At 51.2% G+C, this 24,583-nt stretch overlaps 1 protein-coding gene across 1 annotated transcript in view; it reads right to left on the bottom strand.

Annotated features, from left to right (window-relative positions):
- Positions 1–24,583, bottom strand: part of LOC144773687 (histo-blood group ABO system transferase-like) — a 183,793-nt gene that overhangs the window by 38,337 nt on the left and 120,873 nt on the right. The window contains exons 3-4 of the mRNA XM_078658837.1: positions 22,119–22,181; positions 4,723–4,770 (exon numbers count right to left, since the gene is read on the bottom strand). Coding sequence (XP_078514963.1) covers positions 4,723–4,770; positions 22,119–22,181 — 111 coding nt within the window. The remainder of the gene's footprint in view (positions 1–4,722; positions 4,771–22,118; positions 22,182–24,583) is intronic.

Raw genomic sequence — 24,583 nt, 5'->3', positions numbered from 1 at the left:
CGACACTGTCTGCCAGCGCACCCTAGTTCAACGCCTAAGCAACATCGGTATCCAAGAGAAGGCGCTGGAGTGGATCACCTCGTTTCTTGCCGGAAGAACACAGAGAGTCCGCCTCCCCCCGTTTCGATCCGAGGCCACCTAAGTCATCTGCGGCGTCCCGCAAGGATCATCACTCAGCCCCACCGTCTTCAACGTCTACATGAGACCTCTTGCAGCCATCGCACGCCAGCACAACCTCAACATCATCTCCTACGCCGACGACACACAGCTGATCCTCTCCCTCACCAGAGACCCCGACACCGCCAGAACTAGCCTACACGAAGGGATGAAAGACGTCACCGAATGGATGAAGAACAGCCGCCTGAAACTGAACTCAGACAAGACGGAAGTCCTCATCCTGGGACCATCGCCCTCCGCCTGGGACGACTCCTGGTGGCCCCCCACCCTGGGCACCACTCCCAAGCCAACAGACCACGCACACAACCTGGGATTCATCCTGGACTCCTCCATCTCGATGACCAGACAAGTCAACGCCGTCTCCTCATCGTGCTTCAACACCCTACGCATGCTACGCAAGATCTTCCGCTGGATCCCGACCGAAACCAGGGACGGTCACCCAGGCCCTCGTCACCAGCCGACTGGACTACGGAAACACCCTCTATGCCGGAACCACAGCCAAGCTACAGAAAAGACTCCAACGCATCCAGAACGCCTCCGCCCGACTCATCCTGGACATCCCCCGACGCAGCCACATCTCCGGCCACCTGACAGACCTGCACTGGCTCCCCGTCAGCAAGAGGATCACGTTCAGGCTCCTCACCCACGCACACAAGTCTCTCCACGACCTGGGCCCCAAGAACCTCAACGACCGCCTGACCTTCTACACGCCCACCCGTCAGCTACGTACTACTAGCCTCGCCCTCGCCGCCGTACCACGCATCCGAAGAGCCATCGCCGGAGGCAGATCCTTCTCCTACCTGGCGGCCAAGACATGGAACTCCCTCCCCACCCACCTACGGCTGACCCAGGACCATCTCGCCTTCAGGAGACAACTCAAGACCTGGCTGTTCGAGCAATAGCAGACCCCTTCCCTCAAGCGCCTTGAGACCCTTCCGGGTGGGTAGAGCGCTATACAAATGGTATGATTGATTGATTGATTGATTGATGGTTAATTTTCGTCAAAGTAGTGTTTCGTGGCTGTGGACAAACCTTTCCAAATGTTGGGATTTTTGAGATAGCCCGGATAGATCGGGAATATACAACGGTGTGTGGAGGTGTACTACGTGAATTTGGCTGATATGGGGGAATGATCTGAAATTCCCGGTGGTAAGTGTGTTATCTCCACAAAGCTCCCTACATCATCTGCTGATGACAAAATGTGATCTTTTCTAGAAAGACTATCATGGGCCCCTGAGTGATACGTGAATATGGCGTGCATGCGGAAAGTGAGAACGCCAAACGTCCACGAGGCCTATTGTCTCAAGAAAGTTCATGAGGATGAGAGTTGCGTTAAAGTCGCCTCCCAATATAAGCTCTCCCTCTGGGAGACAGAGCAGAAACGCGCCGAGAGCTGGGAGCGCTACCTAATGAAGTGCAGGGGGGAAATACACTGTAACTATGTTGAGCGATTGTCCCTCCCATTGGCAGGTAGTAGCTGCAAAGCGGCCTTGATCATCGGAGTATGTATGTTTGACTATGAGTGGGGACTGTTTCTTAACCAGAATCCCAACCCCTCGGGAGCTTGTAGAGAATTCAGAGTGCACTATTAGTTTGAAGCCCCATCTGTCGAGGGCCTTACATGTGGTGCATACTAGGTGGGTTTCCTGCAGGAGCACCACTGCACGCGCTCTCCGTTTAAGAAATTGTAGCACTAAGCCTCTCTTTACTTTATCTCCGAGGCCATTCACATTCCAGGAAATTAATGTCATGTGTGGACTTTCAAATAACTGGGTTAGGGTGTGTGGTAACGTGTGACATTAGGACTATTCAAATCAGAGCATTGTATCTGACGTATCAAGTGCTGTCTCACACGGTCCCCTGTTGCTTCTGGCACACCTAAAATGTGCACATTATTGCGCCAGAAGCAGCCCGCGAAGCTGGCTCTTGTTGTCTCTACTTCCAACACTCTGGTGCTCAATTTACGGATATCCGTATTAGTGTAAGTTCCGTAGCGACAGTGTCTATTCTAGACTCTAGGAATGAGTGTACCTTGTTAAGCGTCGACATTATGTACTGTAAAGTGACTTCTTTGCTCGCCTTCCCAGTGTGTTCCTCAGTGGGCATCTCAGCATGCTCCTGCAGCTCCTGGCTCAATTTGGCACAAGTGTATTTGTCCAGCTTGGTTTGGTACACGACACGCTGACCCCTACCTCCCATGATTCAAAGTCACAGTTTAGCGGTTAGATTTGTGATGAGCAAGGGGGTAGTACTCACCGCTGCCTGCCAGTGTGTAGGATAATCACACGCGGCCTTTCAGGTTTCCTACCCCAAGAGTAGCTTCTCATTGCGCTCCCGTTAGCAGGCTGTGGTGAGTGGAGGAGTTGCATCGATGATTATCGTAGTACGTTAGTGTCATGTTCTGGACACATCGTCATTCTTCCTTCTGTACTGAGGTGTCACGGTGCAAAGTGTGTATTTGGTGGACTCTTCTGCCCTTATTACTCATGCACTTCCCAAATATTGCACCTTAGTATTGTGGTGTCCTGAAGGTTGTATCTAGCGGCCTCTCCCCCTGCTCAGGGTGCGTAGCGTTCACTTGAGTTCAATGGACCTGCCAGGACCTTCCTCAACAAGCTGGTCGCAGTGGTGTTACATTCACTTTAAGTGTGGTTACTACCCACGTTGGAGCTCATGCTGTATGAGTGAGTAGCGGGTCATGAGAGATGCCTGGAGCACCGAAGCCGTCACTGGTGGTTATGCTGGACTGGTTCCTCTCTCCTCCACATTGAAACCAGCGAGCGGCGAATGAATGACGCCATGGATGATGCCTCCAGCAGCTCTGGCAGCCGAGTGCGGTCCCGTAATGCTAGTAGCCCTGCCGGTGCCCGCGATGGCACCCGTGATACCCATCAAGTTAGAAAAGACGGCTGCTCTCTTCAAAGGTGCCGATGCGGTCAAGACCAGTGTCGGGTCACAAAGGGTGTCTTGCGCGCTGCAGCCTGTACCTTCTAGCGTGCAGGAGTAGGCCGCGCACAACCCCCGGCCAAGCAAGTCAAGGCGCTCCTCCCTCTCTTCCACTGCGGGTCCCGGCACTCTTTGATCGGATGCCGCCACATACTTTATCACCAGGGACTCCGGCAGGCAGCCACCCTGGTGTTCAATACCGCATCCAGCCAGTACGCACTCTGTTGTGGGCCGTCAATGCAATCGTGCTGCACCTGGGGAGGTGTGAGAACAGTTCTTGATTGCCCGGGCCAGCAAACCCGTGAAGTTTGGTCACATTGGTAGAGAGAGGGGTTAGCTTTCAACGCAGACCTTGAGCAGATGGATCAGAATATTGATTGTGTGGCTAACAAGCAGTTTGGTTGGTCACCTCCTTTGGGGATTCAGGAGAGGTCAACAAAGGAATGTCCGCTTCCATTGCTGAGGTACACTGGGTTTTTCTGCAGGAGACACTTTGAACTGGCTTCTAAGGAAGAGAGTGATGTTTAAGGCACTTTGTACATGCCATCGCATCATCCAGGGCACGGGCCCTTCCTATTTGAGGAATTTTCTCACCTGTTATATGCCCGCACGGCTCCTTAGATCGAGTGGGACTGGCTTGCTGCTAGTACCTAAGGTTAAGAAGGCAAGGATGGGAGGTAGGTTCTTCCGGCTTCTGGTTGCCCAGAGTTGGAATAAACTTCCTCTGAGCCTCCGGATGGAATCATCCGAGTTGCAGTTCAGAAAGGATCTTAAAACTCATCTGTTTTCATGCTAAATATGTTTTACTGATCTGGCCGAGGTTCCTCGGCTGTGCTTCCTCCACTTACCCTAGCGCGGGGACACGCCGGTATGGCGTAACCAGGCACTTTATAAATTCTTTGATTATTAATATTTGTCCGGCCACCACTGTGGTAGTTCCCTCTACTTTGTTAACCACCATAGGGTAGTCCAGATCTTTTGGGTTCCAGGGTCCTGGCTACTGTGTTGTAACAGTTTTTTTCTTTTTTTGTGTTGATTAAACATGTTGTCTGCCTATGATTTACAGTTGTCCTCCTCCAGTTTGTGCTTGGGTACATCCCATACTGTACTTTAGCATTGCGAGTGGGACGAAGGGTTAATGCTGCGATTACTTGCAGGTAATAGTATTACCTGAGTCCTTCTCTCACCGTGATAAATTAGCCTCTCCCTCCCTCTCTGTCGGCCAGTCTAACTGTGTGTGGTCATGGGCTTGGTACGTGAAAGGAGATAAGTAGGGTGGAGGTTTTTGTTTTAGGCTTGAAGAAGATAGTGAAAGGAGGCACAGGGGCCCCATACTTTAATTCATCGCGGCAAGAGAAGGACTCAGAATAATACTATTACCAGTAATTGCAGGATTACTAACAAATACACATAAGAACACATCTAACTCAGACACTCCCCTAAAAATGTCAGAGAAGACTAGGTTTAACATTTAGAACCTTATACTATATTACCCAGAGGCCTCGGGTATACCAGCCTCCCGTGAACCAGGTGTTATATCGCGGCACAATGTAGAAATATTAGAATTCATTTAAAATATGAGGTCACAGAAATACTCACTGAGGTTGCATGATATTCGGCTTCTCATAGTTAAAACTGAAAAGAGAAATATGAAAGAGAATGTTTAAGGTTATTATTCAGAAGTGGCCAGCAGCTGGTCTGCAATTACAATCTCATTAATGTTTTTATGCATGTAATTTAGTTAGAATTTTTTTTATTTCTCACTAATACGACACAACTTAAAGAAACAATATAGTGGTGTAAGAACTGGGACCACCAGTTCTCCGGGGGGTAGATTGGCTCGAGCAGGAAGGCAGCCAGGGGCTTACGTGTAAAGTAGCTACTCAACACACTTATCCACTGAGACAATAAGTGGGCGCAATAATGGAGACCACACCAGTATTTGTGATTGAAAATCAAGGTCTTTTATATAAGCTTCAGATCAAAGCAATTCGGGCATTAGCACTTCATTAGCATCTTATTAAGGTGTTTCATTAAAGCGGTACATTAGGCATTCTCATCAGGTGAGCAAAACATCAAATAACACAGCCTGTTGCATTATACTCTTCAGCAGGCTAAGGGGGTACTTTCATAAACCATGGGCTAACATTTCAAGAAGCAGTTATGAACATTTGCTCTTGTAAATATCAACAGTTCAATACCAGTAATCATGTCATCGAAATATCAATGGAGTAAATCAAGCAGTATCGTAACACAACCCCCTCAGGATTCATTGAAGCCCGCCCCTGCAATAAATTCAGTACAGGGCAATGATTCACAATTTAATTAGCAGGCATGACCAGTTAATTCAGAACGAGCCTGTCTTCAGGCATGCACAGTTAGTCGGTATTGAGGAGCCTTTAAGTTTAACCACGGCCTCCCAGTCATTAGAGGCTCCCTGGGGCCAACGGGGCCCTCTCTCAGTCCTCCCCGGGGGAGGGGCGAACTCGGGGCCTTGACCCGCCTTCCGCCCTCCTCCCCTGGGGTTACCTGTTATTTTCGGTCCTCAGGGGCCCTTGCGATGGCTTCAGGGGCAGGCTGAGTGGCTTCGGGCCTTCCAGGGCCTCACTCGGCCTGGTGCGGTGCAGGGAGCAGATGCGGGGCACCGGCGCCGGGAACGAGTGAATTTAGCATGGGGGCAAATCGGAGGGGGCTCTCCTGCTTCACGACCCCTACGCGACGAGTCACAGCTTGCCTTGGGTGCCGGGCCTTGCTAGAAGGGCTCGGCGGTAGCAGCCAATGGCTGCACAGCTTGGGCGGGGGTGCGGCCAATGACGCGGCGGCGCTCCCGCTCACGTGATGTGGGTAGCCCGGCTTCAGGCCTAGTGCGCAATGAGCGGCGGCCCTCTCCTGGTATCCGGGGGCACCCGAGGGGGGCACAATGCTGGTGCGGGCCACAACAAAGCGGCGGGCCGGAAGGCAGGACACTTGAGGCCTGACGAGGCCTGAGGAGAATTCCGGCGGCCCTCTCCTGGCACACGGGGGCCGCCGAAGGGCAATCTTGGCGTTTCACGAGGCGCAGCAGGTAGGCGCTAGAAAGGCTCACAGCGCTTGATGAGGATCGCGCCTGAGGGGGCTTTCAGCTCTCCCGGAGGGGCACAGCAGGGGAGAGCTTCTGAATTCAGGCAGTCTTTGACCCAGCGCTTGGAAAGGGGACAAATTACAGGGAGGCAGGGCAAAGTAGGCCCAGATGGAGGCAGGGAGTGCGCAGAGCATCACAAGTCCAGTACCTGGTCGATCCCCCAGCAGTCTCTGGTTAAAGGCAAGTAGTCTTCTCGGCGCTTGGATAGTTCTGCGCCCTTATGAGTTGGGTTCTTGAAGAAAAAGGGGTGGGGGGCTTGAGTTGGAGGCTGGATAAATTTCCTCAGGTCACTGAAGATGGACCCTGGGGTTACCTACCTTTGGGCCAGATCAGGGGGCTTGTCTAGGATACCTCACTCAGCTTAAGAGGCAGCACCTAAATCCTGTCACTCCCAGTGGCATAGGTTCCTAACTAGGCCCTCCCGCCTAAATCTCCTGCGTGGGTTCCTCAGGTCAATGATGCCCCAACTGACTAAAAAAAGTTCCCTCCCTTGCTTAAGTATGCCCAGGTCAGGTGACCACACTCTAAGGCGGCAAAAATAAGCTCCGCCTTTCTTCTGGAAGGTTCCAGGAGCTTCCCCACTCTACCTATGGACAGGGAATGGCAGGCTGGCATTGCAACAATGTATGGGGATCCAGCCAGCTCCTGGCAACTAGGGTGCTACACTAAAAGTCCACGCTGCAGTAGCAGGGGCCAGTGTCAGCCATGTTTGGAGTAGAGAGCACCTGCACCCTAACATGGATTAACCATAAAAAGGTGCCCGAAGACCTAAGGGCCAACAAAAAGAAGGTGGGAAAAATGAGGCAAGGGCGAAAAAAATAGGGAAAGGCCACCCTAGGGTTGACAGGTCTAACATGCGCCCCCCCCAGCCGAAAGAGGGGAGAGCTACCCAACCTCTAGGGAGTTCTCGTCGCTAAGGCGGAAAAACCGGGAGAGACCGTCAGCATTGGCGTGGTCAGCTCCGGGCCGATGTTCCACCCTGAAGTCCATCCCCTGTAGGGAAATGGACCACCTTAGCAACTTGGGATTTTCGCCTCTCATCTGCATGAGCCAGCAAAGGGGACGGTGGTCGGTTTGAATTAGGAAGTGAGAGCCAAAAAGATATGGCCTCAGCTTCTTCAAGGCCCAGACCACAGCGAAGGCTTCTCGCTCGATGGTACTCCATCGCCGTTCCCGAGGGAGGAGTCTTCTGGAAATGAAGGCCACAGGTTGGTCTTGGCCATCATCGTTGAGTTGCGACAGCACGGCGCCTACGCCATGCTCTGAGGCATCTGTCTGCACGATGAATTCTTTTTGGAAGTCCGGAGTGGCCAGCACCGGAGCAGTGCACATAGCGCGCTTCAGTGTTTCAAATGTCTCCTGGAAAGCAGCCGTCCAGATCTTCTTGCGTGGCTGCTTTGTGGACGTCAACTCGGTCGAGGGGGCCACGATGGTGCCATATCTCTTGACGAATCTGCTGTAGTAGCCAGTGAGGCCGAGAAAAGCTCGGACCTCAGTCTGAGTTTTGGGGGCTCCCAGGCCATGATGGTTTCAATTTTGGCCTGGAGGGGCTGCACCTTACCTCCGCCCACCAGGTGTCCCAGGTACACGACAGATCCCTGTCCAATCTGGCATTTGCTAGCATTGATGGTGAGGCCAGCACGTTGCAACGCCCGCAGCACCTCCTGGAGATGCTGCAGATGGTCCTCCCAGGTGCTACTGAAGACAGCTATGTCATCCAGATACGCCGCTGAGAAGGACTCCAGGCCAGATAGCACCTGGTTCACCAACCGCTGGAAGGTGGCCGGAGCATTCTTGAGTCCAAAGGGCATCACTCGAAATTGGAAGTGGCCCTCGGGGGTGGAGAACGCTGTCTTCTCCTTCGCTCCATCGGCCATGTCAATTTGCCAGTACCCGGATGTCAAGTCGATGGTGCTGAGGTACTTGGCTGCTCCCAGCCGGTCAATCAGCTCGTCTGCCCGTGGCATCGGGTGAGCATCAGTCTTGGTGACAGAGTTCTACCCCCGATAGTCCACACAGAACCGAAGTTCTGGTGTGGTGCTCGGCGGGGCCGCTTTCGGCACCAACACGACCGGACTAGCCCACAGGCTGCTGGAGGGTTCTATCACCCCCAGCTCCAGCATTTTGGTCACCTCACCCTGGAATCTGTTCTTCACCTTCTCGGACAGCCGGTAAGACTAGGTTTTCACTGGCGGACTGTCCCCTGTGTCCACATCATGGGTACACAGATGTGTAATTCCAGGCAAGAGGGAGAACAATGAGGCGTGCTGCGCCAATACCTGGCGGCAGTCCCTCTGTTGTTCTGGGGTCAAGGATGGGGAGAGGACAACTCCCTCCACTGAACCATCCTTTTCCTGAGCTGCTAGAAGGTCCGGAAGAGGCTCACTCTCCTCCTCCTCGCTCCCATCCGTCACCATGAGGAGAGCAAGCTCCGATCGCTCATGGTGAGGTTTCAGGCGGTTGACGTGGAGCACCCGATGGGGCTGACAGGGGGTCTTCAAGTCAACGATGTAGGTGGTCTGGCCTCGACGCTCCACAATCTCGTACGGACCAGTCCACCGGTCCTGGAGGGCACTAAGCTACCCAGGCTCCATGACCCACACCTTCTGTCCAGCGTCCAACTCCACTGTCCGAGCGTTGCGATCATACCACTCCTTCATGACTGCTTGGCTAGCCTCTAAGTTGTCTGAGGCTTTCTTCCACAGCTTGGCTATCTGGCTGCGGAATGCCAGCATGTAGCTGACAACATAACGGGGAGGCTTTTTCGAAGTCTTCTCTCACCCCTCTTTGACAAGACTGAGGGCTCCCCTAATGGGATGGCCATAGAGCAGTTCGAAGGGGCTGAACCCGACTCCCTTCTGGAGTAGCTCGCGGTACGAGAACAGCAAGCAAGGGAGGAGGATGTCCCATTTCCGCCTCAAGTCTTCTGGCAGGCTCCGGATCATCCCCTTCAAGGTCTTGTTGAAGCGCTCTACAAGCCCGTTAGTCTAGGGGTGGTAAGGAGTGGAGAACCGATGGGTCACCCAGCACTCCTTCCACATGGCCTGCATGTAGGCCGACATGAAATGTGTGCCCCTGTCCGACACCACGACCTTGGGGAATCCCACTCGGGTAAATATCCCCATCAGGGCCCGCGCCACTACAGGTGCAGTAACGGTCCTCAGAGGGATGGCCTCCGGGTACCGAGTGGCGTGGTCCACCAACACCAAGATGAACCGGTCTCCCGCTGAGGTCGAAGGGTCCAACGGCCCAACGATGTCGATTCCGACCAGCTCAAAAGGTGTCCCGACCGCCAGGAGTGGTTCCAATGGGGCCTTCACTTTGGTCCCCGTCTTGTCACTTGCCTGGCAAGTCTTGCAGGTCTTGCAGTAGGTGTCAGAGGCAAACCTAATCCTGGGCCAATAAAAATGTGGGACTAGCCTCGCAAAGGTCTTGTCCTGGCCCAGTTGTCCAGCCAAGGGTATCTCATGCGCCAAATCCAACAAAAAGGTACGGTAGCACTGGGGGACCACTAAGGCCCTCGAGGATCCATGCACCGGAACCTTTGGCTCACTGTACAGGAGGCAATCCTCCCAATACACGTGATAACTGCCGGTCTCTTGGTTGACCACTTGGGCTTCAGCCTGTCGCCGCATGCCTTCAAGCGTGGGTCACTCCTTCTGCGCCCGACAGAATTACTCCCGGGTAGGCCATCCTTCCACATGCCACTCGGCAAGGGTCGGCAAGTCCCCCACGGGAACGACATCCACCTCCACGGACTCCGGGGGTACCTCCGCGGGCTCCCCATCCATCACACGGGGTGTGTCCTCCACCACATTCACCTCTCCATGACCAGCATTGGATTGGGCCGTTGTCTCAGGCTCCAATCCGGGTTGAGCTTCTTGCCGGGCAGCCATGGACCGCGTGACTATGCAAGTCCACCCTGGTAACCCCAGCATCTCAGTGTGGGCCTTAAACGCCACTTCCTTCCAGGCGGTATGTTTCAGGTCGTTACCTAGCAGACAGTCCACAGGTAAGGCCGGGCTGATCGCAACTCTCAACGGGCCTGACACTCCTCCCCACTCAAAGGGAACTTGAGCCATGGGATAGAAGCTCATACTGCCGTCAGCCAACACGGCCGGACGGTACACATCAGGTACTACCTGCTCAAGGGACACCAGCCGCCTCACTACGGTGGTCATGCTGGCTCCTGTATCCCTCAGAGCGTCCACCTTCTCCCCATTGACCTTGACCCTCTGCTGGTACTTAGCAGTATTCGATGGTAAGGGTGTCACTGGGACCATCTCTCTATCCCCAAGTGAAACCAGGGCCAGGCCTGTCCACTCCCCTTCCTTATCTAGGGGCAGCTCCATCCCAAGCGCTACACTAGCCACCCCGGGAATCTTGCCACCAGTGGGGGCTGGGGGTCGTTTGCGACACTGGGCATCTCCCTTGTAGTGTCCGACCTCTCTGCACTCATAGCACCGGACCACTTTTGGATGCTGACTCTTGTCAGGGTAAGTGGGTTTTGGGGAACGGGTCTGAGGTGGGGTACCTACTCCTCTCCCAAACTGTCTAGTTTGTGGGCCTCATGAGAACTCTGTTCTTTTATCTCCACCCTCTTTCTTCTGGGGGCGCCCTGTCCGCCTTTCGGGCCATCTCCCCGGGGCCCTTGTGTGACACCCGGGTGCCAACCGAAGTATCCGCCTCCTCCGCAAGCTCACGGGGGTCAGTAAGCTTGCGGTACACCAGATGCTGGCGCAGCTCCGGAAAACACTTATCCAAGAGGTGCTCTCTCTAAAAAAGATTGTACAGGCCCTCATAATCACGCACATCGCTGCCACGCACCCAACCATCCAGAGCCTTACGGGCATACTCAAAAAAATCCACCCAATTCTGCGTGGACAGCTTATGGCTGCCACGGAACCTCTGGCGATACCTTTCAGGGTTGAGGCCAAAATGTTTAATGAGCGCCTCCTTCATGGGGGAATACCTAAACTGGTCTGCCTTATCTAAATACAGGAGGGTGTCCCTGACGTCAGGAGGTATATACCGGTACTAACCACCTCCCCAATGTTTCTCGGGCACCCCATGGGCAGTCAAGGCCACTTCATACGCCTCCAACCACCTTGCAATGTCATCCCCCTTGGTGTAGCTCGCTATCACCTCCTTAGGTAACCAGCATCTGGGCTCCTGCTGAGCCTCTGGTACGCTGCCACCATTCGGACTTCCTGGTGCACCCAACTGTAATGCTCTCAGCTCCATTTCCTTGAGCTGGAGCTCGTGCGCCAACTTCCTTTCCTCCATAGCAAACTGCTTATCTTCCCTTTCTCTCTCCCTCTCGTGCTCTAACATGGCAAGCTCCCACTTCAATCGCTTCACCTCCCTCCTGTCCTCGTACTCCTGCGACGACACACTCCCCCTGGATACACTACTCCCTGCCCCGGAACGTCTTCCTGGCAACACATTGTCGGACATATCAATGTTGAGCAGGCCTGGGTCTTCTTGAGTGTCCGCCTCCCCTTGTGTGACCTGTCCCTCCTGTTCCTCATCCTCTCTCTCCCCTGGGTGGGCCCTTACCCATGCCCTCAAGGCAGTGCCGAGCTCTTCTTTTACAGCCCTCTGCCCCACTGGCACCCCCATCCCCTGACAAAACTATCTTAACTGCACTACCGTGTACTTATCAAGGTCAGCCAGCTGGAACTCCATTTTGTCAGGTGGGGACCCAGGTAACTTGGAAGAAAGATACTAGGACGTAGGCAACAATGCTGGGTCAACACAGGTCCCTACACACTTTGCAGGCTAGACAGTGGTGGGCAATTGAGTTAGCTTGTAGGCACAATAGGTGTCCAATTAATTGCAGCGCACTCTGTCCCACTGGAGAGTGCTGGGTAGCTACAGGTCCTAGATCCCACCGCTCGCCAACAATGTAAGAACTGGGACCACCAGTTCTCCGGGGGGTAGCTTTGCTCGAGCAGGAAGGCAGCCAGGGGCTTACGTGTAAAGTAGCTACTCAACACACTCATCCACTCAGACAATAAGTGGGCGCAATAATGGAGACCACACCATTATTTGTGGTTGAAAATCAAGGTCTTTTATATAGGCTTTAGATCAAAGCAATTCGGGCATTAGCATTTCATTAGCATCTTATTAAGGTGTTTCATTAAAGCGGTACATTAGGCATTCTCATCAGGTGAGCAAAACATCAAATAACACAGCCTGTTGCATTATACTCTTCAGCAGGCTAAGGGGGTACTTTCATAAACCATGGGCTAACATTTCAAGAAGCAGTTATGAACATTTCCTCTTGTAAATATCAACAGTTCAATACCAGTAATCATGTCATCGAAATATCAATGGAGTAAATCAAGCAGTATCGTAACACAACCCCATCAGGATTCATTGATGCCCGCCCCTGCAATAAATTCAGTACAGGGAAATGATTCACAATTTAATTAGCAGGCATGACCAGTTAATTCAGAATGAGCCTGTCTTCAGGCATGCACAGTTACTCGGTATTGAGGAGCCTTTAAGTGTAACCACGGCCTCCCAGTCATTAGAGGCTCCTTGGGGCCAACGGGGTCCTCTCTCAGTCCTCCCCGGGGGAGGGGCGAACTCGGGGCCTTGACCGCCCTTCCGCCCTCCTCCCCTGGGGTTACCTGTTATTTTCGTCCCTCAGGGGCCCTTGCGATGGCTTTGGGGGCAGGCAGAGTGGCTTCGGTCCTTCCGGGGCCTCACTCGGCCCGGTGCGGTGCAGGGAGCAGATGCGGGGCACAGGTGCCGCGAACGAGTGAATTTAGCATGGGGGCAAATCTCCTGCTTCACGGCCCCCTCCGCGACGAGTCACAGCTTTCCTCGGGTGCCGGGCCTTGCTAGAAGGGCTCGGCGGTAGCAGCCAATGGCTGTGCAGCTTGGGCGGGGGCGCGGCTGATGACGCGGCGGCGCTCCCGCTCACGTGATGTGGGTAGCCCGGCTTCAGGCCTAGTGCGCAATGAGCCCTCTCCTGGTATCCGCGGGCCGCCGGGGGGGGCACAATGCTGGCGCGGGCCACAACAAAGCGCCGGGGCCGGAAGGCCGGACACTTGAGGCCTGAGGAGGCCTGAGGAGAATTCCAGCGGCCCTCTCCTGGCACACGGGGGCCGCCGTAGGGCAATCTTGGCGCTTCACGAGGAGCGGCAGGTAGGTGCCAGAAGGGCTCACAGCGCTTGACGAGGATCGCGCCTGAGGGGGCTTTCAGGGCTCCTGGAGGGGCGCAGCAGGGGAGAGCTTCTGAATTCAGGCAGTCGGACGCATTCGAACCTGGTGGCAGCTGGTTCGCGGCCGCGGCAGTGCTTGTGGGCTCGCTCATTATTTTAACTGTGCTGTATTTTAAAACTGCTTCTGGTTATTTTCTTACCTGGCTGCTGCTTCCTGACTTCCATCGCCGCTCCCCTAGCTCCGGTCCGACACGGCTGAGTGCTGCTTGATCCGGAGGGCTGACGGGGTTGCGGCCGCCATCTTGGAGGGGCAGACCATTCCCTAGGGCAGCGCTCTAGTTTTCGCGCACCTAGGACTCAAAAGCGACGCTCCATGCGCACGTGCAGCGGACGCATTCGAACCTGGTGGCAGCTGGTTCGCGGCCGCGGCAGTGTTTGTGGGCTCGCTCATTATTTTAACTGTGCTGTATTTTAAAACTGCTTCTGGTTATTTTCTTACCTGGCTGCTGCTTCCTGACTTCCATCGCCGCTCCCCTAGCCCCGGTCCGACACGGCTGAGTGCCGCTTGATCCGGAGGGCTGACGGGGTTGCGGCCGCCATCTTGGAGGGGCAGACCATTCCCTAGGGCAGCGCTCTAGTTTTCGCGCACCTAGGACTCAAAAGCGACGCTCCATGCGCACGTGCAGCGGACGCATTCGAACCTGGTGGCAGCTGGTTCGCGGCTGCGGCGGTGCTTGTGGGCTCGCTCATTATTTTAACTGTGCTGTATTTTAAAACTGTTTCTGGTAATTTTCTTACCTGGCTGCTGCTTCCTGACTTCTATCGCCGCTCCCCTAGCCCCGGTCCGGCACGGCTGAGTGCCGCTTGATCCGGAGGGCTGACGGGGTTGCGGCCGCCATCTTGGAGGGGCAGACCATTTCCTAGGGCAGCGCTCTAGTTTTCGCGCAACTAGGACTCAAAAGCGACGCTTCATGCGCACGCGCGCAGCGGACGCGGCGGCGGCGCGCCAAAGGCAAGCCCGTCTGTGCCCGTCTGCGCCCGTCCGCGGCCAGCCGGGGCAAGGGGGACCTTACTATGCCCAATTTTTATCGTATTCGTCAGTGGATCTCCACTGTCTCCAAAGTCATGGCACCCTTAGTGCAGCCTCAGCGTCCACTATTTCCATCCTTGGTCTCGCCCGGCCTCAGTCCAATCCCCCCATCGCTCTCACCTGTCCCCTTCCCTCACCTTTGCCTCCCCGCTCACTCGTCCCCGACCAGCCTCCCAGTCCAGTGGCCGCTATTTCGGCTTACCTTTTAAACACCAGATCAGCCGTGAAACATCAATTAGAACTTTTTGATTTTCTGGACTGCCACAAACCTGATCTGTTATTTCTGACCGAAACCTGGTTCTGCCCCGATTCCCTTCCCAACATCCTTGCAGCACTTCCCTCCTCTTACTATGTCCTACGGGCTGATCGCCCGCCGGGCAGGGCGGGCGGAGGCGTTGCACTGATCGTTCGGTCGGACGTCCATTTTCAAATTCTCTCTTGTCCAGCTATCAAGGGAATCGAGTGTCTGGTGATGCGATCAGCCTCTTTTCAAATTCCCATCACCTGTGTCCTTGTTTACCGTCCCCCCAATCCTACCCCCCACTTCTTAACGGAGTTCGAGGAATTACTGGCCACATTAACAGTTAACAACTCTGCTGTTTTGGTCCTCGGCGATTTTAATTTTTGGCCCTCTGATCCTGCGGAAGACGCAGCATCCAGGACTTTCACAGAGTCCCTCCTCAGTCTTAATTTTATTTCCCATGTATCCGCCCCATCTCATTCCAAGGGCCATGTCCTTGATCAAATCTGGTCATTGAACATCACGGTTTCCACTCCCATCATCACACCATGTTTGTGGTCCGATCACTTCCTGATTTTGTTTACTCTAGATCTCCACCGGCCCAAACGCCCAGCTCTTCCCAGGAACATCTGGGCTCGCAACTGGAACAAGGCCGATATTCCCGCCCTCTGCCTCACTCTTCAAAATTCCTCCCCGGTCCTGGAGACACTTTCCCCATCCTCCCAGGTTACCACCATCAATGACTGGCTATCCAGGTCCTGTAATCAGGTAGCCCCCCTGAAACGTGTTGCTGTGAAACGCGTTCACAACGTTAATAAATGGTTCACAGATGAACTTAAGGGAAAGAAGCTAGCAGCCCGCCAGGCCGAACGCGCATGGAGGCGTTCCTACTGCCCAACTTTAAAGACTCATTATTTATTTATGCTTAACGCATATAAAAAGGCCATCCTCTCAGCCAAGACTGCTTATTTCTCTGATAAAATACTTTCCTCGGAAAACCAGGCTAGAGAAATGTTCTCCACCGTTCATGAGCTGGCCATGTCAGACAGAACCTCCCTAAAACCTTCCCCTTCCCAAGCCCTCTGCGATTCCCTAAATAACTATTTTGTAGAGAAAATTGAAGCTATTAAGGCCAACATACCCCCACCTCCCCCACTTCCCCCGGCCCCTGAACCCCCCCCCCTAATAGTTTCCATTTAGCCCACATCCCTCAACTGACCAGTGAGACGCTATCTTCGCTAGCGGCGAAAGTCAAGTCTGGCTCTCCTTTGGATGTATGCCCAGCGCCTATCCTGAGGGAAATCTTCCGGGCTTGCCCTTCTCCTCCTCTGGCATTCCTGAACGGCTCACTCAGGACTGGCATAGTTCCAGAGCTTCACAAATCAGCTATAATTATCCCCCTCCTGAAAAAACCCGGTGCTGACCCTGTCCCCCCGACCAACTATCGTCCTATTTCCCTCCTACCTTACCTGGGAAAAATCCTGGAGCGCCACGTCGCCTCTGTCCTCAGCTCCTTTGTTGAGGACACTGGCTACCTGGCCTCCTGTCAGGCTGGATTTCGTCCCAGCCACTCCAATGAGAGGGTCGTGGTCTCGGTCCTTGACAGCCTCAGGGAGGGTATGGATGGGGGCCATCCTCAGGCCTTGGTCCTCCTGGATCTGTCCGCTGCCTTTGACACGGTTGATCATTCCATCCTTCTCACCCTTGTCAGGGCAGCGGCCATCAGGGAACCTCCCCTGAACTGGCTCACTTCCTTCCTGAGGGACCGCACCCAGGCCGTCCACCTTGAAGGGTTTTCCTCTCCTTCACGTAAGGTACAGTGTGGTGTCCCCCAAGGCTCTTCTCTTTCTCCTCTTCTATTCAATCTTTACATTTTCCCTCTTATTTTTGCTCTACAACAACTGGAGGTCACTGTCTTTAATTATGCCGATGACCTCCAGCTGATTTTCAATCTCTCACATTCTCCTGAATCTATGTTTAATTTCCAATCAATCTTGATCTTTATCAGGGACTGGATGAACTTCAACCACCTCAAACTCAACCCAGACAAAACTGAGCTGGTTTTGACTGGTGGTGCATCCAGTCCCTGGACTTCCACGTTTTGGCCCCCCTCACTCGGTTCCCCTCCCTCACCTTCACACTCTGTTAAAACACTTGGGATCATGGTAAATCAAAATCTTACGTTACACTCTCAGATCAGCACGGTGGTGTCCTCTTGTTTCTTCACTCTCCGTACTATCAGGAAAATCTCTAGATTTTTCTCTCTTCCAGCTCTCAAACTTATCACTATGGCAATGGTCTTGTCATGGCTGGACTACGGTAACATCCTGTACAACGGTGTTCCGGCTTATGCCCTTTGACGCCTACAGCTGGTACAGAACCAGGCAGCACGGCTCATTTACGGCCTCCCCAAATTCCATCACGCCACCTCTGCATTAAAGAACCTGCACTGGCTGCCCATTAGGGAGAGGGCCCTTTTCAAACTGGGTTGTACGGCGTTTCAGGCCTGTGCTGGAACTGCCCCAGCCTTTATAAACTCGGCTATCTCCAGCTATACACCAGTCAGAGAGCTCCGTTCTTCTTCTCAGTACCTCCTTTCCATTCCCCGGTTCAGGAAAACGAGGATGGAGGGGTGAAATTTGCGGTTCTCTGCCACATTTTCTGGAACTCCCTTCCCCTGAATGTTCGTTCCATTCCACTCTACCCTGATTTTCGCAAGGCGCTGAAAACTCATCTCTTTTTGCAAGCATTTCCAGCTTAGTCCTTCCACAGCTGCCATCCGAGTTCTAATATTGTCCTCAGCGCCATGAAACCGCTAGGTAAAAGTGCGCTTTACAAGTGTTTTTAAATTCAAATTTGACCCAGCGCTTGGAAAGGGGACAAATTACAGCGCTTTCAAATCATGCAGCAAGTAGACAGGCAGGATGTAAGGCAGAGCAAGTCAGTCAGGGGGAGACAGGCAGGGCAAAATAGGCCCAGATGGAGGCAGGGAGTGCGCAGAGCAGCACAAGTCCAGTACCTGGTCGATCCCCCAGCAGTCTCTGGTTAAAGGCAAGTAGTCTTCTCGGCGCTTGGATGGTTCTGCGCCCTTATGAGTTGGGTTCTTGAAGAAAAAGGGGGGGCTTGAGTTGGAGGCTGGATAAATTTCCTCAGGTCACTGAAGATGGACCCTGGGGTTCCCTACCGTTGGGCCAGATCAGGGGACTTGTCTAGGATACCTCACTCAGCTTAAGAGGCAGCACCTAAATCCTGTCACTCCCAGTGGCATACGTTCCTGACTAGGCCCTCCCGCCTAAACCTCCTGCGTGGGTTCCCCAGGTCAATGATGCCCCAACTGACTAGAAAAAGTTCCCTCCCTTGCTTAAGTATGCCCAGGTCAGGTGACCACACTCTAAGGCGGCAAAAATAAGCTCTGCCTTTCTTCTGGAAGGTTCCAGGAGCTTACCACTCTACCTATGGACAGGGGATGGCAGGCTGGCATTGCAACAATGTATGGGGATCCAGCCAGCTCCTGGCAACCAGGGTGCTACACTAAAAGTCCACACTGCGGTAGCAGGGGCCAGTGGCAGCCATGTTTAGGGTAGAGAGCACCTGCACCCTAACATGGATTAGACATAAAAAGGTGCCCGAAGACCTAAGGGCCAACAAAAAGAAGGTGGGAAAAATGAGGCAAGGGTGAAAAAAATAGGGAAAGACCACCCTAGGGCTGACAGGTCTAACAAGTGGTATTAGTGAAAGGACTGTAGAGCAGGTGTGGAAGTGAGTGTTCTCCATACCAGGGTTCGGTGACAGAGACATGCATTATTGGGAGGGTATGCAAGTGGTGGCATGTAAACAAACTTTCACACAACGCAACAAATCACCTTGCTGCACGGTGTGAAAGGGCAGGAATGTGCCGTATTTAATGTTGTACTGCCCGTTCCTGTCCTTTCCTTGTGCTGGCGCACAATGTGCACCCTGGCAGCACAGAAGGCATCCCTACACCATGGTGCAAGGTTGCCTGCGATGTAAGCAGGATTGTTTTTGCGCAGGAAGGCTATCCGAGCTCGGCGGCGATGGGTAGGTGAACCGACAAGGACACGGGAAGCTTGAGCCATATCTGGAGGTTCATCCCCGCTGTCCTACACCCGCCGAACGCCCATGTGGCATATCTTTCCTGACCTATAGGCATAGGAAAATACCACAGAGGTAACCTACTTCCATAACACTGGTAGTACACACATGACACTAGCATGCTGTTGAATGAACATATTTTCTTTATTTTCTACACTTGATAGGTCCTGATGAATCGGGGGTAGTAGCCCATTGCGAGAAACATGTTGACCAATTCCTCTCCTAATCTCATCTAGGGCCAATATACCTAATTGGTTGGCACCTAGCGAGTTAGATTCACGTTTTTAACTGTAGTGGGAGACCCCCAGAATAAAGTAGTTTCCGGTACCCCCCCTACATTTTAATCACCCCTAGGCTACTTGCTTTATTACCCACACACCCGCACTTCACCATAATAGATTTAAAAGATCTCCGCTAAAGAGCCCCTCCTAGAGGTGAGCCCGTCGGGGATTGCACCGCCTCCCCGACAAGGAGCAAACGCCAATGATGAAGCATGACACCCATATGGGTGTGTGAGGCAACCACATCCAACAAAATGGATGCCCAAAGGTGTCATATCTACACCCTCGGTCACGCCAGATACACACAATTCCCTCACTAAGGAACGTTTCAGCAACCCCCATTTGTTTACCTATGCTTGTCTAGGGCACCAGCTGATACTGGACCTTCCACTTTTTTAGTGGTAAAGAGTGCCTTCTTGATCTATTTGATCACCCTCCCTCCTTTGAATATTACCTCTCCTGGGGAGTCATAGTATTCCTAGGTTTACCAGTAATTGTATATCTGGGAATCCACGGGTGGATGCGTGATAACGCCCATGTCACACAATATAGTGATTTGTGCTGCGTTTTGTTACTCTAGATGGCCTTGTGTGGCTGATGAATCACACTAGGTAGTTCCACCAACCTTGCGCCCCCTTGCGTGGCGCAAGAGCAACACAACTCAATGATAAATATGCCCTTCGGACTGAAAGCAGTCGGCAGTGATGGCTTAGATTCAAAAACACGGACAGACTCGCAGGGGGGGGCTCTAGGCTCATGGCGGCCTTGGGCAGGGAGCGTAGGGAGGGGGCTCCAGAAGAGGGAGTCCGGGCGAGGACCCCAAATCCCTGCCAGGGGCAGCCACCCAAATATGTATCCATCCTCAGAGGATTACTATATTAAGGATATATGTTGGCTTGGCGGCCACTGGGGTTTGGTGGCCCTGTGCAGGTGCACAGCTTGCACATGCCTAAGGCCGCCCCTGAGACTCGTACAGAAGCTAGTGATAATGGGGGAAATGTGCAGTGTATGGGTTACTGCACATTACTATCGTTTTTGCAGATTTATCGTAATACAGGAGCAATGCAGAACGTCACTGAAGTTACCACCAACAAATGGGTGGTGGGAATGATGCACATAAAAATCTATCTCAAGCTGCTGTTCCACATATGTTACTGCATTTTTGTCCGCAGGGATGCTGAATTGAGGCCTATTCAAATCTAGAGGGATTACCACATATCCCAATTAATTAAATACCTATTTGGAATTAGCACCTCACTCTAAATAGGGGCGTCATAGTATATACTATTTAAACTGCTACCCTCAGGAGTCTGAGGAAGGTGGCAACGCGCTGGTTGTGCTCAACCCGATGTTCAGTAGAACAGGTTGTGCCATTTTACCTCTAAGTTCCAAAACTATTCCTCACTTTTCTGGATGGATCTCTTTTGTTTCAAATTACTGGTCTGGCTGTGGATATGTTTGGGTTCATCTTTCTGGTAGTTGACAGAACCACTACCTGGCTGTGACCGGACTATGGCCAAAACAAGTGGGACGGCTTATAATAAAGCGATTATTGGGTTTATACATTTCATGCATTTATGTCTTCTGTGGCTGTCTATATATTTTTCCCCTCATTCTATTTGGATTAGATGAAATTGGTTTATTCTGATAAAATGTTTGGCTAGAGGTGCAGACTAACCAAACACAGGGAGATGATGGACGGAGCGCTAAAACTCTTCAGACATTCACCCCCAGTCACAGATCTGGGCTGAATCCATCATCGTTCTTTAGCCCACTCTGCCACCCCAGTTCAGACACAGCTATATTCAAATCAGTCTGACCCTGTGCCTCATGGGAACAGTCCAGCACAAACTGCCCAGCCATGTCTTCCCTGGGCTGGAAACAAGCATCCTGGGACCGGTTTCTGGGTAAGCAAGGGAACCACGTCTGGTCATACCCTGGAAACTAACACCATCTTTGTCTGGCGTTGGATGCCCCTTTCTAATTTTATATCTGAGGCCTGGGTGAGTAAGAAGCAAGTGGGAAGGGTTTGGGCTCGATTCACAAAGTTATTTGTGCATGTAAATCTTATTTACATGCTCAAATACAAGTGCAAGATATTCAATAAACTATGGGCCCGATTCACAAAAGTAATCTGAGACAAAATTCTAACTTTAAGACTTTCAATATTCACAAAAGGCATTTAGGAGGAGTAAAATTAGGATTCCTAACTTTACTACTCCTAAATGTCCTTTGTGAATAGCAAAAGTCGTGTGGGCGTTCAAGGTCAGGTTTTCCTTATAAATTCAGGAACAGCCCCAAACTCTATTAATTTGTGGGGGGTTTTCTAAAGCTACTCTCCAATCCCTTTTCACCATGGCAATGGTCAGTGATGTACTCCTGCCTTGCCAGGATGAGTAGGAGAAGGTAGCACAAAAATAACTACCAAATTGGAGGGGGTGTTGGAAAAGGTATTCCTCCCTGTGAAGAAAAAACCCCCAGAAATTGTTGCACTGCTCAATAGTGATGCCATTTCAGCTGATGTAGTTGTACAATTATACCAGCAGAAACTCTGTCTGTTGTAAAGCCGTAAAAGGAAATTCATAAACTTCTTCCCGGATTGTGTCTGCAAACCTGGGTTTGACAAAACTTCAGTAAAGTTTTGCAAAATGCAAAGAGTAAAACTACACAGATACAATCATACAATTGTGTAAATTTACATATGCTAAAGTTTTACTTTTAAAATTATTTTTTTAAGATTATACAACTAATATGCCGGCATGGTTTACCGGTTGACACTTTTTTTAGATCTCGAGAGTTAGCTAATTCATGTTTATGGAGTACATGATTCAGCTGAAGAGCAGGAGCTAAGAATAATCAAATAGAGAATAGAAATAGAATATAGGAACTTAATTGAAAAACTCACCTTGGTATCCCAGGAAGAGGTTCTCCCAAGCAGCAACAATTCAGATCTTGTCTATCTTCTTGGGTAGCAGGAACAGGTAGTTCTTCCAGGAAGTTGCAATTCAGATCTTGTCTATCTTCTTGGGTAGAAGGCCTTTAAACAAATGTTGAGTTTAGTAACTCAGTAGTGACTTATTTGCTTTACCTTTCAGCAGACTGATTTCATTAACAGCTTTACCATAAACTCCAATTTAGGAATTGTTTGTTGATCCCTGTAACTCTATAGAATGAGCAGAGTGTACATAACAGGCAACTTCATATTATATTTCAATATTAAAACTGAGGATTTTTGGTCATATAACAAATTACGAGACTGAAGGACGAATGGTTTGTAAATGTCACCTGGGACAGTCCCAGCTTTGAAGGACCATATTACATGTGGCCCTTTTTGTACTGTTTATACTATATATTTAGTTTTAGTTTAGCTCATTTGATATGAAATGTATGTATTATTTCAACCATGAGAAGAGTAAGATGCTGCACTGTGTTAGTTAGTTGTAGTAAAATGAATAGATACGCATGATCAATCCCCCTTCGGGGAGCAAAAATCTGCTCTGTAATACACGATCGCTATTAAAGCATGCCATACAGGTCTGGGATCTGATAGCAACAGAGAAACCTGACCTATGTTTCCTAACGGAAACTTGGCTCAAGCCTCACTTAGTCCCAGCAATCACACTAGGCATCCCGATGGGATATAAAATAATTAGAATGGATCGTCCTAATAAAATAGGAGGGGGGTGGCAATTGTTCACAGAGAGGAACTAAACATTACTACTCTGGAGGAAATTAGCACCCCACAGATGGAACTACTAATCTTTAAACTCAGTTCCACATCTAGGGAACATAGAAAGGGTGCTTTGGTTTATCGCCCTCCAGGCCCGAGTGGGAATTTCTCCATTGCCCTCATAGAGGCCCTAGCACCATTTGTAGAGGAAAATCAGAACTTCCTGCTAGTAGGGGACTTCAATATGCACGGGGAGTTAGAAAAATGCACGGAGGTTAGAACCCTCCTAACGGATCTTAACTCTTTAGGTCTCAAAAAGATTCATCATGGACCTACACGTGAGGCAGGCCATACTTTGGACCTAGTGTTTTCTAACTCACTCCTAACTACATGTACAATATCTACTCAGGTAGAATGGACTGACCATTTTATATTAAAGTTCTACACCGATGCCATGGATAAGCCACGTATACAGACCACCTTGGCTACTAAAAGAAGACCCTGGCATAATTTAACGGTGGATACTTTTAGAGAGGTGTATAAAGCCCCCCTGCTTAATGACTACTCAGGAAACATGACCACTGAGCTCCAGCGGTTTGAGAAGACAGTTAGTGAAGCAATAAACTCCACCATCCCGCTGAAAATATACAAACCCCGCCAGGCAGATAGACAAGAAATATGGTTCTCCGAAGACCTGAGACTGCTGAAACAAACAAGCATTTGCAATGCAATAGGTCTCGCATTATGAAAGTTTGAGCTATTGGTCTTGTAAATGACAATTTTTTTATTTATGTGTTGATTTTGAAAATAGCTAAATTAATAGCTTTGTCATTTTCAATGCCAATAGTTATAACTTTCGCACATGTGACGACTATAGCATTTGTAATGCAACATGTTTTGTATTTACGTGACTTAGATGTATTGATATTACAAATAGCAACGGCTTTTAATTTTTTAAAATAATTAATACTTAAATAAAAGTGATTGTAATTTATATTGGCAATAGCTTAAACTTTTGTAAATAACGTTTGTGAAGATTATGTTCAGTGTATTTTATTGTGATGAAAATCCAAGAACAGAAATGAAATAACATCATTTTGTGACATTTGTAATAAAGCTTGAAACATTGAGAGAACATAATTGAACCAGTTGTTGTTGAATGGTTGCACAGATTGATGCTGTGATGTCGCGGAGTGATGCTGGGATTGCGCTGAGTGATGCTGGGATTGCGCTGAGTGGTGCTGTGGTGGTGCTGAGTGGTGCTGTGGTGGTGCTGAGTGGTGCTCTGGTGGTGCTGAGTGGTGCTGTGGTGGTGCTGAGTGGTGCTGCTGAGTGGTGCTGTGGTGGTGCTGAGTGGTGCTGTGGTGGTGCTGAGTGATGCTGTGGTGGTGCTGCTGAGTTCTCTCTGCAACTGCACTCTGCAACTGCACTCTGAATCTGCACTCTGCACTGTGAATCTGCACTCTGAATCTGCACTGTGAATCTGCACTCTGCACTCTGAATCTGCACTTTGCACTCTGAATCTGCACTCTGAATCTGCACTCTGAACTCTGAATCTGCACTCTGCACTCTGAATATGCACTCTGAATATGCACTCTGAATCTGCACTCTGCCCTCTGAATCTGCACTCTGAATCTGCACTCTGAATCTGCAATCTGAATCTGCACTCTGCACTCTGAATCTGCACTCTGCACTCTGAATCTGCACTCTGAATCTGCACTCTGCACTCTGAATCTGCACTCTGAATCTGCACTCACAATCTGCACTCA

This window comes from Lissotriton helveticus, chromosome 8 (genome assembly GCF_964261635.1).
Source record: "Lissotriton helveticus chromosome 8, aLisHel1.1, whole genome shotgun sequence".
Classification (NCBI taxonomy): Eukaryota; Metazoa; Chordata; class Amphibia; order Caudata; family Salamandridae; genus Lissotriton; species Lissotriton helveticus.
Note: the sequence above shows the minus strand (reverse complement) of the source record. Positions and strands in the feature narration are given on the sequence as shown.